Source organism: Pyrgilauda ruficollis, unplaced genomic scaffold (assembly GCF_017590135.1).
Source record: "Pyrgilauda ruficollis isolate IOZ18807 unplaced genomic scaffold, ASM1759013v1 scaffold571, whole genome shotgun sequence".
In the NCBI taxonomy this organism is placed as follows: domain Eukaryota; kingdom Metazoa; phylum Chordata; class Aves; order Passeriformes; family Passeridae; genus Pyrgilauda; species Pyrgilauda ruficollis.
In genome coordinates this window covers 1-26,074 of record NW_024527389.1, presented here as the reverse complement: position 1 = coordinate 26,074, position 26,074 = coordinate 1, and the positions used below count along the sequence as shown (strand labels likewise).

At 51.4% G+C, this 26,074-nt stretch overlaps 1 protein-coding gene and 2 gene segments (V, D, J or C); all 3 read left to right on the top strand.

The window, feature by feature from the left end:
• The first annotated feature begins 646 nt into the window (after positions 1-646).
• LOC121361486 lies at positions 647-1,717 on the top strand. The segment is given in 2 exon segments: positions 647-836; positions 1,334-1,717. Coding segments are annotated over 2 exon segments (436 nt in total).
• A 921-nt stretch (positions 1,718-2,638) lies between these two features.
• Positions 2,639-25,104, top strand: LOC121361488 (the record flags this gene model as incomplete). The annotated part of the gene is made up of 10 exons (XM_041482236.1): positions 2,639-2,691; positions 3,143-3,776; positions 4,137-4,307; positions 6,804-6,850; positions 7,428-7,571; positions 12,140-12,391; positions 18,185-18,322; positions 19,127-19,473; positions 20,969-21,047; positions 24,829-25,104. Coding segments are annotated over exons 1-10 (2,140 nt in total), but the record flags the coding sequence as incomplete, so codon positions are not given.
• On the top strand, positions 13,752-14,614 carry LOC121361487. The segment is given in 2 exon segments: positions 13,752-13,860; positions 14,144-14,614. Coding segments are annotated over 2 exon segments (396 nt in total).
• Positions 25,105-26,074: the final 970 nt, after the last annotated feature.

The following is a 26,074-nucleotide window of genomic DNA, read 5'->3' as shown; positions in this document are numbered from 1 at the left end:
CTCTAAACTACACACTCTGCATCTGCCAATTGCCAGCCCCAACAAGGATGGTTTCACCCAAGTTTGTATTTTTAGTTTAATTCAGTTTGAATTGCTGGGAGTGGACAGCACAGCTGGGAGTGTTCACACACACACAGACACACGGACACAGACACACGAACACATAGACACACGGATATAGGGACACACAGACACATGGACACAGGGACACACAGATGCAAGGACGCATGCATGTACAGACACATGGATGGACACACGGGCACAGAGACAGATGGATACAGGAACACATAGACACACAGACAGACTGGTGCATGGACACACAGACATACGTCTCTCCCGGCCAGTGCACAGCTGCTCTACTCTGAGCTGCATCAGATTGGTTTCGTGGACACAGAGAAAGGCGTGTGTGTGGATTTCTTTCCAGTGCCCTGAAGGACAATTCAGGAGTCCCCACATGACAGCAAAGGGAGGATGGGAGGGAACAGGTTATGGGAGCGAAGGAAACGCAGGCACTGTCAATCTCGAGCTCCATGATCCCAGCCCGATCCCCTGCCCCCCAGCCCGGCGCCGCCGCTTCCGACGTGCAGAGAGCCGAGCGCCGCCCCGCAGCCCCCGCGCTCGCCTGCCCTCCGTTCCCCGGCAGGACTCGGCGAGAGCCCGAGCGGCAGCGGCGCAGGGCTCAGCCCCGGGGCGGAGCTGGCATCGGCGGCGGAGAGGAGGCGGCACGGCCGCAGCAGAGCCGGGGCTCAGGGGCACAGCGAGGCTCGGCCGGCGGAGCGGCGGCATGCGGCGGTGTCGGGGCGCGGGGCTGGCGGCGCTGGCCGCGCTGCTCATCGGTGCGTGGAGGTGCCGAAGAGGCAGCTTTCTCGGCTGGGGTGATCCCGCAGGTCCCCGGAGGCTGCTGTCCTGCATGGCTTCTTCACACACCTCTCTCCGGGAGCTGTTCTCTTGTTTATCCCTTTCTCTTCTCCATCCCATAGTCCCTCAAAAATCTCCTGATTCTATTCTATGTCCAACCATGCACAAGCATTCCATTCCTCTCATTCTTTATTATTTGTGAACTAAGTCCTTGCTCCTTCTACATTTTCTTCTTGTATATTTGTGCTTTCTCTCACATCATTCCATTCTCCACTGACTGCACTGTTCTTCCTGTCATTCACTCATTCATTTCTCCACAAAGGCGTAATGGACATTTCCATTCCTGCTTATCTTGAAATCGCCTCCTTACTGTTTTGCTCATCATCTCTATACATTCCTGACTGTTTCTGCGGGATTCATACTGTGGAGTGGGGCAATGTAGAATTTAAAGTTCATGCATTTCTGTCCCCGGCAGTGGCTACAGGCAGAGCCCAGGTGCAGCAGGAGCCATTCCTGGAGACCACCGAGGGCACCGGCATCAACATCACCTGCTCACACTCCAGCAAACGCAACATCGATTACATCCATTTCTACCGTCAGATGCCGGGACAAAGCCTCGAATTCCTCGCCCTCACTGCCAGAGGCTCCAAGGCTGTGCCGGCCATTGCAGGACAGCTGAGGGTGTCGGAGGACGGGCGTTCGAGCGCGCTGTGGCTCGGCCGGCCCCGGCGCGGGGACGCGGCCGTGTATTACTGCGCGCTGGGGGCCACGGGCAGAGGAGCCGGGGCTGCGGCCGGGCACGAACCGCCGCGGGCGGGGCCGGGCGGGGCCAGCAGGGGGCGCTGCCGCTCCCGGTTGACGCCGCTCGGCGGGGCAGGACCGAGCCGCGCGTGGAACCCGCGGGAGCCCGACCGGGAGCAACCACGGGCCCGGCACACGGCCTGGCCTCCTGCGAGAGACCCCTCCGGGCACAAGGATGCTGTCCTGCACGGCGCACAGAACAATTCTGCTGCAACGGAACATTTCAGCAGCGGTCAAAGCAATCAGGAAAGGAATTTCTGATCCCACTGGCAGCCAAAGGAAGGCTCAGGAGACTGCTCGGTGAGGAATGGGGCCAGCTGACAAACGACAGAGAAAAGGCCGATACACTCCTTGCCTGCTAGCCCTCGGTTTAACTCCTTTGCTTCTCCTCACTTCCATCACATCCCTGAGCCTCCCTGACGCCTTTTTGGGAATAAAGCAACACCCAGAGTAGCAGAAGAAGTAATTAAAGGACTCCTACTGCACATGCACGAGTTCACGGTACCACAAACGCACTCTGGAGCTTGCACACACCCAAAAAGTAACTCATAGCTCTGCATTGATGAAGAAGTGTGTGCACACACATTTCCAAAGGAGACCCAGGCACAGACACTTCTCCTTCTGCCATAGGACAATTCAGGAGTCCCCACATGACAGCAAAGGGAGGATGGGAGGGAACAGGTTATGGGAGCGAAGGAAACGCAGGCACTGTCAATCTCGAGCTCCATGATCCCAGCCCGATCCCCTGCCCCCCAGCCCGGCGCCGCCGCTTCCGACGTGCAGAGAGCCGAGCGCCGCCCCGCAGCCCCCGCGCTCGCCTGCCCTCCGTTCCCCGGCAGGACTCGGCGAGAGCCCGAGCGGCAGCGGCGCAGGGCTCAGCCCCGGGGCGGAGCTGGCACCGGCGGCGGAGAGGAGGCGGCACGGCCGCAGCAGAGCCGGGGCTCAGGGGCACAGCGAGGCTCGGCCGGCGGAGCGGCGGCATGCGGCGGTGTCGGGGCGCGGGGCTGGCGGCGCTGGCCGCGCTGCTCATCGGTGCGTTCGGTTTTGGCACCAAGAGGGCAGCCGCTGGAGCATTCCCTAGGGAGACTGGCTCGGATGTTTCCCTCTCTTCCTCAGCTCCTTGTCTCTCCCGGTCCCTCTGCCATCTGTCATCCCAGCAAGTCTTCATAATTTGCGTTAGTAAAGCCTGCTTGCATGTATTCCTGCTTTTCCATGCACCTATACCTTGTCCTGTACATCCAGCATTTATTTTTGCCCTGAATGCAGCATTGTGTTCTTCACTTAAACTCTTCATTTCTCCATCCATCCTTGCATGTGCAGACCTGACTTCTGCATATTCTGTGCATGCATGAATTTCGAATTCCTCACATTTTTTTCCAGTCTGCCTCTGCCTTGTGGCCACTGATCCTCACTCCGTCTGGTGAAAGAAATCTCAGAATCACACGGTTTGGATGATGTTTGGTCTTTCTTCCTCCTTTCCCAGCCGTGGCTGCAGACACAGACCAAGTCCAGCAGAGGCCATGGGCAGAGACCACCGAGGGCACCAGCCTGAACCTCACTTGCCAGCACCCCAAAATTGCTGCCGACTCCACTAATTGGTATCGCCAATTCCCACACCAAGCACCCCAGCTGATAGCAACGGCTGTCCTAGGCACAAAACCCGTGCTGGAGCCAGAGGGGAGTCTGACGGTGTCGGCAGATCGGCGTTCGAGCGCGCTGTGGCTCGGCCGGCCCCGGCGCGGGGACGCGGCCGTGTATTACTGCGCGCTGGGGGCCACGGGCAGAGGAGCCGGGGCTGCGGCCGGGCACGAACCGCCGCGGGCGGGGCCGGGCGGGGCCAGCAGGGGGCGCTGCCGCTCCGCCCGCCGGGCTCCCGGGGCTCCGCAGCTCCTTCCTCTGCCCCGAGCCCGCACGCACCGGCACCGCACAGCCCCGCACGGCCACAGCGCCCCTCACAACCCGCCTGCAGCTGCGCTGCACACTCGCCACACACAGCCCGGCCTCCCCTCGCTCCCCAGCCCGCCTCTGCCCGGCACCAAACTGCTGCGGGCTGCGCCTCTGCCGGCGCCTCTCGCCCTCCGGCCGCGGCTGCTGCTGCTCTCAGCCCGCTTCGCGAAGCAAAGAGCTGCTCCTTGACAGCACTGGGCTGGGAGCTGACCAAGCAGCTGCACTGACAGGCACACAGGGGCTGATTCATGCAGTGCTGTCACATCAGGAGGTCATGACTGATCCCTTCTCCTCATGAAATCCTCAAAAGCCTAATCAGGACCGTGGGGGAAATGCCAGTGAATGAAGGGATAAGACTAAGAAAAATCTGCTTCTGTCTGTGGTTTTACAAGTGCTTATATCTGTGGTTTTACAAGTGTTTCCTGAAGGAGCTATTCGATTTGTAAAGGGAAAGGGAACAGAGAGAAACCTGAAAATATTTTCTCTTTTCCTCACCTTCAATCCTTCTCCCTCTGCCTCTCTTCTCTCAGCCTCTTGCAGTCACCTCAGGAGATCTCTGGGCGCTGCCGCTCCGCCCGCCGGGGCGCTGCTGGCACCGGCAATGGGAGCAGGACCGGGACCGGCACCGGCAACGGGACCCGGACCGGCACCGACGCTAACATTGACATTGGCACCTGCCCCGGCGCCTGCAGCTTGTGGAGGTGATCATTTTCTGAACAATTCATCTTGAATGCACAACATTCCATCTGATACCATGGACTGGGGTTTGGCTTCCTGCATTAAGACTTTTTTTTTTTTTTTTTTAATGTGACAGGATAAGAAGCCCAAGCATCAAAAAACATCAGTGTGGGCAGAGGACTCAGATCATCTGCTGGACAAGTCCAGAACAGGCAAATTATGTCAGTCTGGGCCACTCCTTTGGAGTCATTATGGCCCTGTTGGCAAGAAGTGGCTTATTCCTGGGTTTGGCCGTATCCCACCTAACACTGTATCAGGACAATTCTGCTGGCTTGTTTTGTCTCTTCCTCTTCTGTATTAGGGAGGTGTCATGGGGCAAGAAGGGGTGCCGGGTTCCTCCCTGATCTTAGAAACAAAGGTCTGGTTGCAAATGTCTAAAGGGGCTGTATTAGTAACACAGAATAAAACCGGGAGTATAGATAGGAATGAAACCTTGCATTCTTTCAAATGCTAGGAATCCTGCATTCATACAGCATTATACAGACCCTGGTGGATTTCCAAAGACACTCTCACAGACCCCAACCAGAAACAGCTTCTGCTTCCCTCCCACACCCTGGTGGTTTATATTCTGTATAACAAAAACAACCCACAAACAAACAAACACATTTTCTCCTTACATGCTGTAAGGTTATTTCTGCCACGATGCCCACACACAGGCTGGCATAGAGCACTGCAGGGGCTTCCCAAATCTTTAGTGCAAAGCCCAACAGAGACAACATGTACCACCCATGATCATTGACTCGTTGAATACAAAGTTTTCTTCAAAGCTCCCAATTCACCTCCCCTCTGTGCAGTCTTTAAACAACACCATTAGCCCACCTGGGGCTTTGCCCTTCTCCAGAATGCTCCAGCACCCCTGATGGGGCTGCCCCCAGGGTGTCCCCAGTTGAGTGCACAGTTTGGCATGTTCCTGCATGTGCTCTCTCACCTGGACTCTCTGCATGCTGGATTTCTGCAAGTGGTTTTGGGTGCAGATTTTTGCATGAGTGATGTGAGTCACATGAGCATGTGGGTGTTTGTGTGTCCCTCCTCACAAGGGAATGTGCTGCTCACAGCAGGGACTCCCTCTGCTGCTCTGCCCACAAGCTCCACAAAGCAGCCAGGACCACAAGGAGATTGAGTGTAGCTGAACAGATCAAACCTGCCAGAGATCTGCCCACAGCAGAGGCACTGAAATGCAACCTGCTGCATCTCTATCCTGCACCTACAAAGCTCAGTTTTCCTGGTGATTTCAGGCCCCAACAAGGATGTCTTCATAACAGTTTGGATTCTTAGCTTAATTTGGTCTGAGAGTATTTGGAGTGCAATCCCATAGCTGGAAGTCTTGTCTCTGTTCCTCACCAGCACAAGACACAGCTTTTGTCCCAAGTGCTAGAGAGTACAGAAGGATAGGGTTTGCCTCATGAGTTCCTTCTTGGAGGCGAGGGAGCATTACTGGCTCATTGTCAGCATGGTATCCAGCAGAACTCTCCAGGCTATTTCTGCAAATCTGGGCAGCTCCCAGCACATACTGCTGCATGGGGTTGTTCCTCCCTGGCTGCAGGACACAGCCCTTATGTCCAAAGGGGGAAACATGAGTACCTTACTGCCCTCCCACAGGCACCAGCACCTTCCCAATGTAGCTTTCAAAGTGCTCATATCGGCTGGGCAGTCTGTCACAAACATCTGCACTTTGCACTGAAATCACTGGTCCTGTGTGTCATCAGGGACCAGTGAGCCTGGGCACCTTCTGGGCATCGCTGGGTGCTCAAAGAACAGAGGCTGCTTTGGCCAGGGGATGTTCACCACCTGGGCAGACTTCAGTGAGGGTCTTTGATTTACAGGGCCACCCTCACCTTGCAGCCTTGGCTGATAAAAAGTACATTGCTGCAGAATCAGATGGCCAGCAGTGAAGATCTCTCTATTTTAGTCAGAGTATGCACCAAATTGAGAAAGAGCAAAAGCTCGGGATTTGCCAGAAGGTGGGAGAGGGAGAGAGGTGCTGCCCAGGAGCTGCTCTTTGGCACTTCTCTGCTCACCAGATCCACACACCAGAGTTTTGCCTCCTGTCTCTGTCCCCATCTCAGTCCCTTTCCTTTTCACTGTGCCAACAGTGGCTGGAAAGCTCCAAGTCCTGCCCTTACGCCTTGCACAGGATGGGGCTGCAGATTCCTCCTCCTTCACCATGCCCTCAGTTTGCTCTCCCCCAGCGTGCACTAAGTCAACCCATTGGAACCAGGACTCCACCACCCTATTTTAGAAATTTATGTGTTCACCCATTAAAACACCCTTTCCCCACCAATCAAATTCCTCTGTCGTCTCCTGAGTCATTCAGTGTGGAGAAACACTGAACAACTGCTCTCAAAATATCAGAGGCTAAACTAAGAGGAACCCAAAACTCTTTGAAAAGAGCATGACACCTGTGTTTCCCAGAGCCCTGAATGATCTGAGGACGCTCTGAGGAGCTGTTGTGCTTTCAGAAGCCTGCCAGCCATCAAGGAGCACGCAAAAGCAAACACACTCTGCAGTGAGGCAGAGACGTTACCTCGCACAGTAAATGCTGTGAACGGAGAAGGAAGCCCAAGGAAAACTACAGGAAGCCACTGAGACTGTCCACTCTTGGCTGTGAGACAAGAAAAGGCAAAAGGTGTATGAGCCTCCTTCCAAAAAGGTGTATGAGCCTTCCACACTGCAAAGGTGTGACTGTGTCACACATGCACTGCACTCTCTCTGCAGGGTGGTGCCTTTTCATTGTGCTACCAAGAGTGTTCTGCTGTGTGCTGAGAGTCTTGTGAAGGAAAAGGAATCCTGAGCTGGGAGAAAATGATCTTCACCATGGCTATGCCAGCGTGTGTCCTGCTAATCCAATCAGGTGGGTGTATTCACATCCTTCTTGTTGTCTCTCATGGTTTTTAATAAGTTATTTGGAGGTGTCTACCAACAAGAGCATGAGCTCAGGGAGAAATATAGAAGGGGGATGGATGTAGATACCTGAACTTTCCATTTCTTTGGAAAGACAGCAAAGATTGGGGCAGTTTTAAACACAGAGCAATGGAGAGAAGAAAGCAAACTTCTCTGCAGACACATTTATGCCTCTGTTGCAGGTCTTGTTGGAGGTGATCCCCCGAAGCAATTCTTCTCTGAGATGCTAGCCAAAGTTGGACAGCAAGTGGTTCTTCCTTGTGAGTCCACCACTAAGGAGAGTGACACCAATATGAACTTCATCTGGTACCGCCAGCTCCTGGGAAGTACTCTGACATTTCTCCTGCAAGCACATAAAACCACAGGGAATGACAAGTACCGCAGTGGCCGATTCTCTATGGTGATCTACAAAAATAACACAGCCCCCTTAGAAATAGCAGGAGTGTCTCTTCAGGACACTGCGATTTATTACTGCACTCTGAGGCTCCACCTTAAGCTAAGGCAAATTTCCGTTCGTACAAAATCTGTGTCACCAACAGCACAGGAGGGCAGATGCTCTACATCCTCCAGCCTCAGCTGTGCTTTCATGCCTGAAATGATCCTCTCCCTCTTATACCAGCCTTTCCAACTTCTCCTATCCCTCCCAACTCCTGCTTATTTTTCTCAAAGTCCCATCTATGCAGAGGTATTCAGAGCAGTGACTCAGACAGGCAGGGCCATGGGACTCTTTGCAGATGAGCTGAAACATGATTTTTCTTACTTCCTCATACAGAACATCCCTCAAGAAAACAATCAACATATCTGGACATAACGTCCAATTGCAGTATCAATCCTGACCTGCACTTCCAGGGAGCTGACACTGCAGAATCCAGTGTTGCTGGGGCATCCTGTCCAAAGCCTTCACCAAGCTGTGGCAGAGCCAGGAGATCCATGTCTCTGCTTTGCTCCTGGCAAGCCCTAGCCCTTGACACAAGAACCCAATGGACCACAGACCTCATCTTGCTTCTCTGTGCAGAGTAGCCAAAGAAGACAAATGCAGCTTTTACCTTAATGCCTTCAGCAATAGGCAGGGCAACCTCCTCTGTGCTGCTCATGGTTAAATAATGAAATCCTCCCACAACCCAGCCAGCATGAAATTTGCTATTTTGAAAAATACCAATGAAGAAAAAAGCTACTAAAACTTTGAAATACCTAAGCAACCAACAGCACTGCAGTCCATGAGGCAAGAGATTCTGTATATTTAATATGGTGCCTTGAGATATCAGATAATGAAAACTGATTGAAGACAAAAATGAAGATGATGATCATGATGAGAGTTTCCTCTGGATTGGGCTCACTGTTTGGTAGAGTTGGAAACTCAAAGGCAAGTTGGTTTAGGCATCCCAGAGCCCAAGCAGAACTCAGCTTAGCCTATTCTGTGAGGAGAACTCCCAGAGCCATGGTGGTCCTGTTGCTCACAAGAAGTTTTCCCACCAGGAAACCTTACCTGCAGTACACTGGGCATCACCATACTGCTGGGACCTGAGGGACACCTTCTTGTGTCCTGGCTAGAGCAACAGAAAAAGAGACCCTGGAAATTTGACTGGTTTCTCTTTATCAACCCTCAGCATTTATGTTCACAAGTCAGGTGAATGCCAAAGGAGTAACAGGACTCTGAAGCATAGCATGGGGTGAAGGTGAGTCAGGCAGGGACAACAAGGATACAGGCAGGAAAATGTGGAGAAGGTTGGGGGTTGCAAATTCACAGCAGTTCTGATTTGCAGACTCTAATGTTTCTGGGATTATTTCCCACCCTTGGAAGGATGACAAGGAGTCTTTGCTCCTGAGAGCTTAAGCAGGTCTGTAAAGCCCCAGCATCTCCCTACCACCATGTCCCACTGCCGCACTGCTGTTTCCCCCAAGTGGAAGTCACAGCAGACATAGCGCTAGTCGTCCACAGGACAGCCCTACAGCCCAGCAGGAAAAACCGGCAAGATTTGGTCGCACGACGCGGGAAGAACGATCCAGGGCTTGGGGGGTGCAGCGGGGAGCTCTGCGGTGTGGAGGGAAGAGGTGTAGGACAAGGGGGTAGGAGTGGAGGGAGTCGTTTCCACACTTTGCCCACAAGCAACCCCGGGTCCCGGGGCGGGTGTGTCGGGGCGGGCAGAGGCGCCGGCGCTGCCCCGGCGAGGCGGGGCCGGGCGGGAGCGGCCCGAGCGCGGCTCCGCTCGGCTCCCGTGCGGCTGCAGCGGGGCCGGGGCCGGCAGCGATGGTGGCCGCGCCGGGGCCGGGGCTGCTGGCCTTGGCCTTGGCCTTGTGGCCGGCAGGTGAGAGCCGGGCGGCCAGGGCAGCGAGCCCGGCCAGGGACAGCGACAGCCACAGGCAGGGACAGGAGCACCAACAGGGACGGGAATACGGGCGGAGGCTGGGGAAAGGGCAGGAGCAGGGGCGGGGCAGGGAACACGGGCAAAGGCCGGGACACACACAGGGACAGGGCCGTGGGCCGGGGCTGGCGGCTGTGGCTGTGCCGGCCCGGGGGCACCGGGACACCGGGACAGCGCCCTCGGTCCGCGGTCGGCCGTGCCCGATTGCTGCGCTCTCCCTTCGCAGGGCTCTGGGCACAGCCGAGGCTGCAGGAGGCCGGCGGAGGGCTGCGAGCGCCCGGGGACTCCGTCACCCTCTCCTGCCACGGCTCCGGATTCATCTTTAGGAATTATGGAATTTATTGGTACCGTCAGTCACTTGGAGGCATCCCAGAGTGGGTGTCCTTTATCAGCTACTCTGATGGCAGTGTAAAGGACTACGGGGCAGCAGTGAAGGGTCGGGCCACAGCCTCACGGGATAATTACCAGTCTCAGTCATCTCTGGTTTTGAGGGCTCTGCAACCCAGTGACTCTGCCCGCTACTTCTGTGCCATTCACACAGAGACAGGAAACCCAGCTGAGTTTTAACACAAACCTGCTGGGGCCTGGCATGGGGTATGTAAGATGTAGGGAAGGTCAGAGTCACCAGGAGTCTGGAGCTGATGGGTCTCAGGTGTTTTCACAAGAAGGCAGACCAAAGACAGGTGTTCCTGGCTTTAGCTGCACACTGCCAGGATTCTAATATATTGCCAAATTAAAGCAGAGTAGAATTGTGAGTGACAACAATATCAAAAGACATTAAAACACATAAAAAGACATAAAAGACATAAAAATTTGCCTTGCTGAAGCCTCACTTCATCTCAGGTTTGCCTTCAATCCTGCATTCCTGGTTTCTCTCCCTCTTCTGTCCAAAAGGCACAGGGCCAGTGGGAAAGGCATGTAGAGTCAATTACTACACTTCTGATATGGTTCCTGCAGAATCAACCTGCTCTAGCGTGGCTTCTCCACAGGCTCCACTTCCCTCAGGCCACAACCAAACTGTTTGTGAATTTCTCCAAGCATGGAGACTCCACAAGGGGCCTGGATAACCTGCACTGGTGCTTGGTTATCCTCACACTGTGAGGCTGCACTGCGGGTGCCATATGCCATAACTCCAAAAAGACCCTTTCCTCCTTCTTTCTCTGAGTCTTATTTCTGAAAATTATCTATTACTGTATGGAATAATCCTTTGCTAATTTGGCATCACACGTCCTGGCTGTTTCTCCTCTCAGCATCTTGTCCATCCTGAGCCTACTCACTGTTGGGACAAATCAGAGAAGGCCTTGATGTTCTGTCAGCACTATTGAGCAACAGCTAAAGCATACCCCTGCCTGTGCCATCAGCAGCACTGTAAAAAAAAAAAAAATCCCACTGAAAAGTGAGGAAAATTAGTACAGCTTTTTGAGCTGCCTCAGGTTCCATTTCTCCAGCCTTATGAGGTCCCCCCTCTGGGTGGCAGCACAACTCTGCTGTGTAGCAGCCCCTCCTACTACTCTTGTTTCATTAAAGAATTTGCTGGTTTTCATGTTTATCTCCATCTTCCTAAAGATGGCTAAAGATGCTAAAAAGAGACCCAACACTGACCCCTGGGGTGCCTTGCTAGACAATGACTTCCAACTAGACCTCATGCCACTGACCACAACAATTAGGGATCCTCTGTCTGTCCACTGTTCTGTCCAGATCACCATCTATTCATTCAGTTGAGACTTCATCAGTTTCTCTTAGGAGAACCTAATTTGGAAGGACAGTGTGGAAGGAAAGCCTTCCTAAAGCCAGGTAAACAATACACCCTGCTCTCCCCTCATCTACAAAGCAAATAATTTCAGCATAGAAGTTCATTATCAACTCAGTAAAGTGTGAGTTCCCCTTGGTGAGTTCTGGAAACATTTTTGTATTTCATGTGCCTGGAAATTATCTCCAGGGTTAGGTGCTCCATCAGCGTCTCGGGGCTTGAGGGAAGCTCCCTGGGTCCTCTTTCTTGTTCTTCTTGCAGATAGCAGTGACATTTGCTTTTCTTCAGCAGTCCTCGGGTACCTCCCCAAAACACCATGATCATTCAAAGATTATTGAGAGCCTCCTTTCTCCAGACTATTTGCCTTACTTGAATTCCTGAAGACCCTCTCTGATGCATGACGTTTTGCCCCAGGGGGCGCTGGATCTCTCTAAAGCTAGAAGGTACTGCATGAATCTCTCAGAATAGAGAATTGTTTTATTAACATCACGAAAAAGGTGATAAGAAGTAGGAAATATTACATTTGGGGTGATGCTGGAAACCCCACAATGTCACAGCCTCAGGGGGGACTCTACTCAGGACAGAAAAGATGCACAGATCCCCACCCTGATGATGTTCTATACTGTTGCAATTTTGGCAGGGTTTTCTTAAAAGAACTGAGGCGTCAAGACCTTTGAAAGGGCTCCCAGAGCAAGAAACAGGGACAGCGATGGAGGCGCGCTGCTAGCCCCGGGACAGCAGCCTTCATCTCCTGGGCGTCTCTGCTGCTCTGCCTACGCAGCTGCCAGCGTCCCTCGCCGATCTCCGTTCTCCGGAGTCCGCCCCTTGTCCTGCGACACCCGGGTCCCGGGGCGGGTGTGTCGGGGCGGGCAGAGGCGCCGGCGCTGCCCCGGCGAGGCGGGGCCGGGCGGGAGCGGCCCGAGCGCGGCTCCGCTCGGCTCCCGTGCGGCTGCAGCGGGGCCGGGGCCGGCAGCGATGGTGGCCGCGCCGGGGCCGGGGCTGCTGGCCTTGGCCTTGGCCTTGTGGCCGGCAGGTGAGAGCCGGGCGGCCAGGGCAGCGAGCCCGGCCCGGGGCAACGAGGGACAGCGACAGGCAGGAGCAGGGACAGGGGGAAGCAGGAGCGGGGACATGGGCAGATTCAGATAGGGACAGGAGGTTTTGTCACCGTGCGGCGGCCGGGGGAGGCACAGGGACACCGGGACAGCGCCCTCGGTCCGCGGTCGGCCCTGCCCGATTGCTGCGCTCTCCCTTCGCAGGGCTCTGGGCACAGCCGAGGCTGCAGGAGGCCGGCGGAGGGCTGCGAGCGCCCGGGGACTCCGTCACCCTCTCCTGCCACGGCTCCGGATTCAAATGAAGAAAAAAGCTACTAAAACTTTGAAATACCTAAGCAACCAACAGCACTGCAGTCCATGAGGCAAGAGATTCTGTATATTTAATATGGTGCCTTGAGATATCAGATAATGAAAACTGATTGAAGACAAAAATGAAGATGATGATCATGATGAGAGTTTCCTCTGGATTGGGCTCACTGTTTGGTAGAGTTGGAAACTCAAAGGCAAGTTGGTTTAGGCATCCCAGAGCCCAAGCAGAACTCAGCTTAGCCTATTCTGTGAGGAGAACTCCCAGAGCCATGGTGGTCCTGTTGCTCACAAGAAGTTTTCCCACCAGGAAACCTTACCTGCAGTACACTGGGCATCACCATACTGCTGGGACCTGAGGGACACCTTCTTGTGTCCTGGCTAGAGCAACAGAAAAAGAGACCCTGGAAATTTGACTGGTTTCTCTTTATCAACCCTCAGCATTTATGTTCACAAGTCAGGTGAATGCCAAAGGAGTAACAGGACTCTGACTGCAGCATAGCATGGGGTGAAGGTGAGTCAGGCAGGGACAACAAGGATACAGGCAGGAAAATGTGGAGAAAGTTGGGGGTTGCAAATTCACAGCAGTTCTGATTTGCAGACTCTAATGTTTCTGGGATTATTTCCCACCCTTGGAAGGATGACAAGGAGTCTTTGCTCCTGAGAGCTTAAGCAGGTCTGTAAAGCCCCAGCATCTCCCTACCACCATGTCCCACTGCCGCACTGCTGTTTCCCCCAAGTGGAAGTCACAGCAGACATAGCGCTAGTCGTCCACAGGACAGCCCTACAGCCCAGCAGGAAAAACCGGCAAGATTTGGTCGCACGACGCGGGAAGAACGATCCAGGGCTTGGGGGGTGCAGCGGGGAGCTCTGCGGTGTGGAGGGAAGAGGTGTAGGACAAGGGGGTAGGAGTGGAGGGACTCGTTTCCACACTTTGCCCACAAGCAGCCCCGGGTCCCGGGGCGGGTGTGTCGGGGCGGGCAGAGGCGCCGGCGCTGCCCCGGCGAGGCGGGGCCGGGCGGGAGCGGCCCGAGCGCGGCTCCGCTCGGCTCCCGTGCGGCTGCAGCGGGGCCGGGGCCGGCAGCGATGGTGGCCGCGCCGGGGCCGGGGCTGCTGGCCTTGGCCTTGGCCTTGTGGCCGGCAGGTGAGAGCCGGGCGGCCAGGGCAGCGAGCCCGGCCAGGGACAGCGACAGGCAGGAGCAGGGACAGGAGCACCAACAGGGACGGGAATACGGGCGGAGGCTGGGGAAAGGCCAGGAGCAGGGGCAGGGCAGGGAACACGGGCAAAGGCCGGGACACACACAGGGACAGGGCCGTGGGCCGGGGCTGGCGGCTGTGGCTGTGCCGGCCCGGGGGCACCGGGACACCGGGACAGCGCCCTCGGTCCGCGGTCGGCCGTGCCCGATTGCTGCGCTCTCCCTTCGCAGGGCTCTGGGCACAGCCGAGGCTGCAGGAGGCCGGCGGAGGGCTGCGAGCGCCCGGGGACTCCGTCACCCTCTCCTGCAAAGGATCCGGATTCATCTTTAGGAATTATGGAGTTTATTGGTACCGTCAGTCACACGATGACCGGCTGCAGTGGGTGTCCGTTATTAGTTTTGATCCGACAGTTCTTTATTTTGACCAGTCAGTGCAGGGGCGGGCCAAGATGTCCCGGGACAATTCCCGGTCCGAGGCTTATCTCTCCCTGCTGACCCTGCAGCCCCGCGACTCTGCCCGCTACTTCTGCGCTATTCACACGGGGACAGGAAACCCAGCTGGGCTTTAACTCAAACCAGCTCGGGCCTGGCTCAGCACCCACGAAATTTGGAGATGGTGAATTCCAAAGTGGTTCAGGGCTGTTCCAAAGAAATCAGGTGCCATCCCCACGCAGCACCAGGGATCCTGGCCTTTCATCAAGAGCTCCCTTCCCAGCACTGAGGCTTTCCTTCTCCTGAGTCCCAGTTGCAATGTTCTACTCTGTAGAGGAGGTTCAAGGTTTTTCTGTCGTCCAGTCAGCCTGGTGACTGCCTGGCTCCAGTCCCACTCAGCCTTCCTTGGTCCCCTTCTTAAGTGGGACATGCAAAGCACCTGCAGAGTGCTCGGTTGCCTTTGCTGCTGGGCAGGGGTCTGGGAGGGCTTTGATGGGAAGAGGCAGCTGGAGAAGTGACATCACTGGGGAGCCAGCAGGGTGCAGGGCCAGAGTGCAGGGAGCAGGGTGAGGAGCACTTTGGCTTAGGGGTGCTCTGGCCAAGCTGATTTGAGACCCTGGGGTGTCCTATGGGGGAGCAGCAGCCCAGCAGAGCCAGGGCCAGGTGAAGGACAAGCCAACAGCCTCCCTGGTCAGCTCCAAAGTCCCAGCATAGCCTGCAAGACTCCCTGAGATAAAGGCCAGGGCTGGCCCTTAAGAACCATGTTACCTTTAGCTCACCACAGCATTTACTGCCCAACAAATGGTCTGTTACTGCACCACACAGGATGAGTAATGCCCAGGAGGGCACCAGAGCTCTGCCCATCTGTGTCAGCTGGCTTCAAAGAGGAGGATTTTGTCCTCCCACAGGTCCAGTTACAATCCAAAGCCAGCCCTGCCCGGACCTTTGCTGGATCATGGAGTGACTGTGCCTTGTTCTTGCTCTCTGCAGCAGTCACTGGCCAGGTGGCCTTGGAGCAGAACCCCAGGGGAGTGACTGTGCAAGAGGGAAATGGAGTCACCTTCCACTGCAGCTTGCAGAGAGGTGCTATGAGCGGCTATGACATGTATTGGTACCGTCAGGGCCCATGGGGCTCTTTCAAATTTATTTACATGGAGGGTGATATCTATGGAGAAGGTTTCCAAGAACACTTTGTGGGATCAGTGGAGAGCTTCAGTACCACGCTGCAGATCCTGGCAGCAAAGCCAGGCGATGCAGCAACATATTACTGTGGAGCAAGGACCACCCTGGAGCAGCTCTGCAGCTGAATGAACCAAAACCAGCAGATGGGGAAGACAGATCACTCAGCATTTCTTTCTGGCAGCTGCTCCCCAGGGCTCTTGTCGGGCAATGGCAGGTGCAGGAAACATCCCTCTGGCTTGGGGGCACTAAAAGGCACTGCAGGGAGGGCTGCTAGAAGGGCTGGTACCATTGATGGTGCAGGAGGATCTGTCCTGGGAACTGCACAGGCTGCAGTTTGGGCAAGTGCAGGTTTAGCGCACGTTTCCTGGGCTCCTGTCCAGCACAGCCTCATTTCTCCTTGGTAGCTTGCCTTGGCTCCCAGCCCTTTTTCCTCAGGGACAGGCAGCGTGCCTTTGGGAAGTGGAGATTTGGCTGAGCCACATTTACAGCCTTCGACAGTGAGACAAAGGGTCTTGCTGGGTGAGGAGAGAGTGGATGTTGTGCATTCTTCATTCAGTTGTGCTCACAGCAGTGACTTCCCTGTAAACCTTCTGGACAAAGCCTTTTATTATGGCCTAGAGAAGGGCTCAGTGACATGGGTAGTGCACGGGTACACATTCCTCCTCCCAGCCTGTCCTCGTGGTCTGTGGGAAATGAAATTCCTGAAGGCTGATCTGGCTGCTGAAGCCTGAGGTGAACAAAGCATTCAGGACCCCAGCCATGTCCCATATCCTCGGTCACCTGCTCCCCATCCCATTCAGCAGTGGGCCCACCTTCTCCCAGCCTTGTTTCTCTGTGCAGCCTCCTGGCATGTTGACCTGACTCCTTGCTCACTGGGGAGGAATCCTCTTCAGCTCAGCACTGCTGGGGCTGGGGACAGCTGTGTCCCCTGCTGAGCTCCCAAGCCTGGGAAGGACATGGACAGAGGGGAACAAATGCAGTGAAGGGCTAGGAACACAAGGGAGGGAACAGCTGATATATAAGAAGAACCTGGAAGATCTGGGTTGGTTTAGCATGGAGAAGAAAATGCAGAGGGGCATCTGACACTGTGTTGAAATCCCTGAAACTCTGTAAATTCCATTCTTGAGGATATTCAGAACTGAACAGGACAAGACTGTGGGCACCTCCTGCCCCTGACCCCATCAGGCAGCTCAGCCCCACACAGCTGCTCACTCAGTCCCCTTCACTGCTATGGAGGAGATAAACAAACGGCTGGAGTGAGAAAATGTGTGTTTTGACAGGAAGAGAGTTGAACAATCATGGCAATACCAACACACAAAAACCAAACAACATCAAGAATTCCTGATGTTGCTCAGACTTGCCATTGGCAGAGAGGAGCAGCAAAGCTGGCTCCTCTTCTGCTCCCCTTTCCTGAAGCCCGTTCTGGCTCTCCAGAAAGAACAGCATCAGGTCTGATGACCACACAGAGCACAGAGCCTTTACGAGAGAGCTTGGCAGCCTGTACCTGTGTCTGCAGCCTTACAGCGCAACAACACACTCGAGGTTTGGACAGAAGAACACACACCCCAAATACAGGAAACAACAGATATACAGAAAACAAATGCATGCAGAATAGCTCTCCTCACTCCTCTGTGTGCCTCCCCCAATTTCCTTTGTATCATTTGCAGGTTTCCCTGTTCCTTTTCAGCTTTGAAACTTGCAGCCTGAAGAGGACACAGGGTTGTCCTTAACACTCATGTAGCACAAGTTATTTCTGGAAGTCCTCAGAGACAAAAGCTGTGAAAATCAAGAGATAACAGCAATATTGTCCTGCTTACAAGAAGGAACAGTGCCTGGGACTGGGAGCTCTGACCACAGGGCTGGTTTTTCCTGATTACCCACGTTCAGGAAGCTCTTCCTAGCTCTGAATACCCCATAATATGAGAAAATTAGTAGATGATTTAACGTGCAATGAAACCAGACACTGAACTATGTACAGTAGGGGAATCAGTCAGAATTCTGGATAAATTCCAGCACTTGTATGCCGTCTGAGTTTCAAAGAATGAACTTTTCTGCACCACTGACCACTTGTCTCCACCACCTGCATGGGACCAGGGTGTATAGATCCAGCACAGGACAAGCACTGTGATTATGTGAGCAAGAGTAACTCATCAGATCTGGCCTGCTTTTCTCTGCTGGAGGATATGCCATAGACTAGGTGAGAGCACAGCCGTGTGCTTAGCTGAAGGATAAAAGAACAAATTCTCTTCATGATTCTGTGCTCAGTGTCCTTGTTTCCTTGTTCAAGTGAAAAACAACTGAAATGGCGGGCGGGAGCGGCCCGAGCGCGGCTCCGCTCGGCTCCCGTGCGGCTGCAGCGGGGCCGGGGCCGGCAGCGATGGTGGCCGCGCCGGGGCCGGGGCTGCTGGCCTTGGCCTTGGCCTTGTGGCCGGCAGGTGAGAGCCGGGCGGCCAGGGCAGCGAGCCCGGCCCGGGGCAACGAGGGACAGCGACAGGCAGGAGCAGGGACAGGGGGAAGCAGGAGCGGGGACATGGGCAGATTCAGATAGGGACAGGAGGTTTTGTCACCGTGCGGCGGCCGGGGGAGGCACAGGGACACCGGGACAGCGCCCTCGGTCCGCGGTCGGCCCTGCCCGATTGCTGCGCTCTCCCTTCGCAGGGCTCTGGGCACAGCCGAGGCTGCAGGAGGCCGGCGGAGGGCTGCGAGCGCCCGGGGACTCCGTCACCCTCTCCTGCCACGGCTCTGGCCTCACCTTCGAGAATCATTATATTCGGTGGTACCGTCAGGCACCCAGAGGTAGTTTTGAATGGGTGTCCTGGATAAGCCATTACTCATCACAGACTCAGTTTGGGTCAGCAGTTGAAGGTCGAGCCACAGCCTCCAGGGACAATTCCCACTCTGTGGCATCCCTCAGCCTGCATCTCCTCCGTGCCGAGGATACTGCCTGCTACTTCTGTGCTGTTCGCACAGAGACATAATATCCAGCTGAGGTTGAACAGAAACCACCTGTCAGCATCCCAGCTCTCTGCCTTGGAGCTGGAAGGGGCCTGTGTTGCCCAGATGTTTTGGGTTGCTGTAGACACAGCACAGAGTTTTCAAATGTGTGATTCTAATAGGGACATCCTACCTTTTGCTCTCCCCAAATGAGCTTTACCTTTATGTTTATCTTCTTGGCATGTGTCATGCCAACTCACTTCTCGCTCCCCCAAACTGCTTCAGCTTTGAAGTAATTTTCCTGTTTCCCTTGGTTTCCAATATTACAGGTATCCAGTCCAAATGGTCAGGTGTGTGAATAGTCCTGCTGTGGTTTTGGGCACAGCTCATGTCCACTCGTCCAGCCCATGGGTTTTGCTGCCTGAGGGGTGAGCAGAGGAAATGGGGAATTCTAGACAGTCATTTGGGAGCTCAGTGGGAGGATGGGGAAGGCTGTGTGTGTCTCTCCCAGATCTGAGGTTCTACAGGGAGCAAGAGCCTTTGAGCAGATGGATTTGCGGCTGCTGGATCCTCGACATCACAAGCAGAACCACGGGGACATGGTGGAGCAGATTGATTCCTTTAACTGTTGCTTTTTATTTTTACCCTTGTCTCCTGGGGCTGCAGGTGGCCTTTCTCAGGTGAAGACAGAGGCCTCAGGCCCTACAGTAGGGAAGATCTCAGAGTCTGTCCGGCTCACTTGTCACATCTCTGGTGTAGCCATCACCGATAGCAACTACGCATGGGACTGGATCCGGCAGACTCCTGGCAAAGAGCTGCAGCATCTGGTGATGCAGTATCCTTTCACAGGACTCCAGCACATCGCTTCATCCTTCCGGACCCGAGTCAACAGCTCTGCAGACCCCTCCCGGAACCAGCTGTGGCTGCAACTGCTCTCTCCAGCAGCTACAGACACAGCCACCTATTTCTGCAGCATGAGAGAACTTGAAAAGGGCACAGTGCTTGAAACAGAGGCAGGGCCAGGGCAGAATTGGAAGGAGGGGCTTTAATCTAGACAGATCTTTTGTGGTTGCTGCAAGGCAAGGCTCTTCCCAGACTTCTCAAGACTAATCTGGGCTGTCTTTTGCAGAAACAGATGCAGAGGTGCTACAGCAATAACAATAGCAGTCTCTCACCAGCAAACACCAAACCATTAACGTGTTGTTAACTCCTTCCTTCCTTCTCAAAATCTCCCACAGGCAGAAAGAACCAGGGAAAGAGGGTGGGGTTGTTTCTTTTGTTTTGTGTTTTGTTTGGTTTTTTAAAGAATGTGATTGTTTTTGTTTGAGTAGGGTTAATTTTCTTCATAGTAGCAGGAATGGGACTGTGTTTTGAATCTGTGCTGGAAAGAGTGTTGGTAATTCAGGGGTGTTTGAGTTATTGCCAAGCAGTGCTTACATGGAGTCAAGGCCTCTTCTGCTTCTCGTTCCACCCACCAGTGAGTAGCTGAGGGTACACAAAATTTGGGAGGGAACACAGCTGGTTCAGCTGTGGCTGTCAAGGATTTATGATACAGAAGTTGAATATCATGAAGGATTTGATCAATGTACAACATCTCCTTTACTCTTTGATCCTCACTCCCAAGGTTTCAGTGCCTCTACACAACAAAGAACAATCAGTTTGTCTACTTTCTCCTCTTATGCAAAACACCATGAAGACTTTCTAAGGTACTAAATGACCCCAGGAACCAATTCTAAGAGACCAGAGGGCACATTCCTCCTGCTTTCTAGCCTGAAACAAAGGGGGAAAAGGGGACAACTTCCAACAAGTGACAAGAATTATCAGAAATGCTTTGATATAACATGAACAGTACTGACTCTTTTCTTGCTTTTTATCCAGCTTAACTCCCTCAGACTTTTCAGAGGTGTCATGTAATCCCCAAGTTCTCATTTACAACTCAATCTTTCTGATATTATCTTAGATCCTTCCTTGAAAGCCATATGGTGTTTTTTCATGTGGTACGTTGGGTCTTAAACCATGGAGGAGGTCATGTGACTGTCTGTATAATCCAATATTCTGTCTAGTGGAACAGAGACAGTTTTTACAAGGAAATAGATCACTGTGTACAGGGGCCGGAGTACCACAATGATATAAACAGCATAGGGGCCTGTACAAAAACAAAAAGAGGGGAAAAAGGTGAGATATTTTGGGAAAGAAAGGAGATGGGTGACTATAATCATTAAAGAGACAAATAGAACATTCTTTCTATAATGCCTTTTACCCTGGAAAGATAAAAAGTCCAAGTGGATTCTAAAAGGTGGAAGAAAGGGAGAACTTGAAAATTCTACACTCAATCAAGCTGTTTGAAAGCACTAAACAAATAAATTAATATTTTATCCTTTTTCAGTTTTGGAAGTAAGTGTACCTCTGGATCATCTCATAGACTTGCACCCATGGATATTTAGAAATAATATCTGGCTTTCCGTCTCTTGGTTTACAACACATTTGAACACCATGAGGAAAGAGTGAGTTATTGGAATAAGTCTTAGCAGTGTGAGGACAGCTAAGCTTATATTTGGACCAGGGACAACTATCACAGTTCTACCAAGTAAGTGACATTTCTCTATTTCTAAAACTCCATTTAAAATTGAGGTGTAGGTGAACAAAGAAGTTTAATGGTTTGGGTTCACTGAAAGGATTTTCAGCTGCAATAATCCCTTGAATACACTCCCCCTCCAGCCAGGCGCTCAACCCAAACGCTCAGCTTGGATCTGCTCAGGAAGGTTTCCCAGGAACAACTGGGCTGACTCTGCATAGCACCATTATTCCATGATCCCCAAACACCAGCAGGGCACTGCTTAGCCTGTGATAACTTATTCCCACTTTGGGCAGCACTCTGGCCCAAATTTACTGTCCAGTGTCCAATTCTCCAGTGGATTGGCACTGGCTGACTTGGGGCAGGAATGCAGAGCTCAGTGAAGAGCTCCCAGTGGTGAGGAGTTTTGAGACAGATCTGTAACAGCCTGCTTGGAGAAGTTCTGGTTTGACACCAGCACCACACTGACAGTGTCCTCAGGTAAGGAATTCCACTGCCCTGGGGACAGAGCAGGAAGGAGGTGAAATAGCCTTGGGCATAAATTAGATGTTTGGGGAAAGAAAGGAGAAGGGTGACTGTAATGTTTAAGAAGAGAAGTAGAACATCCTTTATATAGTCCCTTTAATCCTGGATACATAAAAGAGCTCATGAAGGTTCTAAAAGCTGGAAGAAAGGGGAAGTTGATAATTCTGTACTCAATCAAGGTGACTGAAAACACTGAAATAATCAAATAACTTTTTTCCCTTTCCAGTTTACAAAGTAAATGTACTTCTGGATCCCCTCATGGACTTGCACCCATGAATAATTAGGCCAACTATCTAGTGATCTATCTCTAGATTTACAACAAGTTTGACCACCATGAAAGAGTGAGTTATTGGAATAAGTCTTAGCAGTGTGACGACGACAACTGGACCAGGGACAACACTCACAGTTGTACCAAGTAAGTGACATTTATTTACTTCTAAAACTTCATTTAAAATTAATGTGGGGGAGAACAAGGGAATTTAATGGTTTGGGTTCACTGAAAAAATTTTCAGCTGTAATAATCCCTTGAATGCACTTGCTCATCAGCCAGGCTTTCAACCCAAACCCTCAGCTTGGATCTGCTCAGGAAGGTTTCCCAGGAACAACTGGGCTGACTCTGCATAGCACCATTATTCCATGATCCCCAAACACCAGCAGGGCACTGCTTAGCCTGTGATAACTTATTCCCACTTTGGGCAGCACTCTGGCCCAAATTTACTGTCCAGTGTCCAATTCTCCAGTGGATTGGCACTGGCTGACTTGGGGCAGGAATGCAGAGCTCAGTGAAGAGCTCCCAGTGGTGAGGAGTTTTGAGACAGATCTGTAACAGCCTGCTTGGAGAAGTTCTGGTTTGACACCAGCACCACACTGACAGTGTCCTCAGGTAAGGAATTCCACTGCCCTGGGGACAGAGCAGGAAGGAGGTGAAATAGCCTTGGGCTTAAATTCTCACAAGTGCCTCATATCCAAGAGCTCCTGGAATGAAAGACAATTGGCTGCCAAGTTGTGTGGAACTTTAAAAGAGCAATGTGGGGAGTAGGGATTATAAGAAGCCTTAGTTATTCCTATCTTTCTTTGGAATTCCATGATGGACAATAAAGATGCATGTCACCCCAAGCGAACTTATCACTCTGAAGAAAGACCTCTTCTGTCCATGGTGTTCAACGATTTTCTTTTTCTGGATAAATACAGGATATATTCAGAGCTGCACAGCGATTCTGGTATTATGTTTGACAGTAAAACATGTTGGGCCCTAAGTATCAAAGTCCCTTTTGAGACTGCTGGAATACTCAATAAGTTGAATCCAAAGTTTCCAGGATGTGAGCAACCTCCTACTTTTAATTTTGAATTGCTTTGGGAGCTACTAAAATGCATTTTAAGGTGTTCACAGTACAAGTACTTTATTATCCAAATCTTTTGAGAATTCGCCATAATCAAAATCACATAAGATAGCAAGCATTAGTGCCACAGGGGGACACTCCAGGCATATTCTGTTGAGGCCTCAGTTAAGGACAGAGAAGGCTTTTCTTTTGGTTCAGGTTGGATTATTCCAGATTAAACATTCATTAAAAATGCTAAGGCCCATTACTTTCTGGAATATAGGGCTCCTCCTGTGACTTTGTAAGATGAAAGTGAAGGAGAAGTACAATTTTTTGTTCAAATAAATTTTCAGAACATAAAACACAAATCCCTTCCCAGAAGAAACCAGTGGTAGGAATTCATGGCTGTACTGTCAAGTAATGCAAACTAGTGGGACTCAGGGTGAGCCTTCTGGGGTCAGATAAAACAAATCTTCTGCTCTCTGAACTACAATTGCACTGGGTACATTATTGCTTGCTGAAGATCTTGCCCAGGGAGCTATTGCAGAGAAGCAGCCTCTTTGTATTCTGGCTGTTTGGAAAGCCTGGAGAGGAGACCACATGAAAAGCCTTTCAAGGTTTTCTCAGAGAACACAGAATGCACTGACAGGCTCTGGCCAAGCCTGGTACAACAGCTGGGAAGGAAATGTGCAGAGGAAGAACAGCAAAATGAGCCCTTTTTGATTTATGCATTTTAACTGTGTGTTACTGCTGCTCTTGTTTTTGGGAATGGAACTCAACTGGCCGTGGAGCCAAGTAGGTACCTTTTATGCATTATCATTTTCTGACTTGCTACTCTTTCATTTCCCCCCTTTGCAAATATTCCCCCTAAAATTTATGCAGACACTCATGCTTTTCAGTCACTAATTTCACTTTCTATGCGTAATCTTTTGCATGCAACTAGACAATTTATATGTAAAAATATTCTTATCCCACTTCTCAGTGTTGCCAAAGAACTTGAACTTCACAAGGGATGTTCTGTCTGCTATCATTCTGAATTTCTTTGGGACATATATCTATCCACTTATTCAGGATTCTTAATAAGATTTTCATAGTCATTGTTGGTTTTTAAAGTCACACTTGGACTGCCTAAAGGGAAATAAAGTGTCTGTGCAAGTTGGCATACAAGTTCCTAGGACTATCTGTTGTGTCAGAGTTAAAATACAACACTGATAGCAGAGAAGGGCAATCTACAAAAGCATTAAATATAATCTTGTGACACATTTCTGTACTAGTTTAATCTTACTAAGTTGCTCAGAGTTTGGATTCAACTGAACTGGTCAAACCAAGTTAACGTGTTCAATTTCTGTTGGGTGTCTGGGAGGGAGAGTAAAATAAAAAACAGTATTCATTTATGTCTTATGAATATGCAAGGCAATCCAGATAGAATTGTTCTGTTTTGGAATTAAATTGCTGAGAAAGCAGAACAAGTGGACTCTTGGAGTGGCATTCGTAAAACTTCCCTTCTTGTTTGTAGGTCCATTATTGAATCAAGGGTTCATTTACAAGCACAAGCTTTGGCAAAAGGAAGTTGGTATCCTATGGGATTAAATGTCCTATTAAATATGCCCGCATACCCATTTCTGTCTTTAATTTCACCTTTTGGAAGAAGCAGAAAGAAACAAAGACCACAAAAAGTGATCGTTAATGTTACAAAGTAGTCACAGATGGAGTACATGTGAGTTTTTGGTCACTCAGCTGACAGGCAAGGCTGCAGTAAAATCAATCCTGTCCAAACCTTGCTTTTCTTTACAGACATTTCAAAATCTTCTGACCCTCAAGTGATTGTGATGAAATCAATAATGTTACAAAGTAGTCACAGATGGAGTACATGTGAGTTTTTGGTCACTCAGCTGACAGGCAAGGCTGCAGTAAAATCAATCCTGTCCAAACCTTGCTTTTCTTTACAGACATTTCAAAATCTTCTGACCCTCAAGTGATTGTGATGAAATCAAAGAAACTGGAAGAAGGCAACAGCACTGGCAAAGCAGCTTGTTTGGCAAGGAACTCCCTGACAAAGAACATCAGCTTGGAGATGCCCTCTCAGGAGGTCGTCTATGAACAGAGCACATCCATTTTGACATCCGAGGGGTTGTACAATGCAATTAAAGTGGCCAGGGTGACAAAAGACATGGAGGTGACCTGCACGGCCAAATTCGACAACCGCGTGATAACAGCACAGCCAGGTACAGTTTGGTGGCACAGCTGTCACTTACTTCTGGAGACAGTGGCCTGTGGGCTTTGTGTTCTCCTTCTGAACAGCACTGCCCTGGGCAGCCAGGAGAAATAAGAAAGACATTTGGGATTTCAGCAGGGAGAGCTGAAAGATGTTTCAAAGCAGTGAAAAGAAATGGTTTCAACTATTTAATTCCTTTCAGATTCTTTTTTGGGGAGAAGACTGAAGACACAATCTATTTGTTCAAAATGTGAATTTCCTTGTGACTGAATATTTTAGCCTATAGCAGCAAACCTGTTGCAGCACAAGCTGGAACAGCCTTTCTAAAACCTAGAAAAAGTTAAAGGTGGGGTGTGTTGTGAGGTTTTTTACTAAATATGTTTTATATTTTGTGCCATTTTATTTGTAGTCCTGAACGTCTTTCATACAGTAAAACCAAAACAATGCAGGACTTCTTCTGTCTCCTGCAACTGCACAGAGACAGAAGATACACAAAGATAATTACCAATAATGAAAATCACCTCCAAACATCAGCCCTGGCATGGTCAGAGACACGTGGTCTGGGAAAAGATCTAAAAGGGAATAAAGAATGAGAAACAAAATAACATTGAAGGTGAAGTGATCAGCTGGAAAGCAAATACTACTAACTGTGGAACTTGGGACCAATGGTCATTGAACCAATGAATTTCCCTGGGCTGTGAATGTGTAAGTACAAGAACACTTCAGTGAAAACTTTGTGTGATGGAAGGATTTTCTCTGCACAACCCACACAATGTGTGGATGAAATTATTTCTGTTGCACCTCCAGGCCAGAATAAAGTACTGCCTTGATTCTCTAACATGGAGTGTGGTATCTGACATCTGTCCTGCGAGCAACCCAAAATGGTGAGAGCTCTCCCCAGTGGCAGACAACATTAAAAGTATCCTGAAAGAATAAACCTCTCTCCAAGAGGATACATGGGCAAGCATTGTGAAGAACAC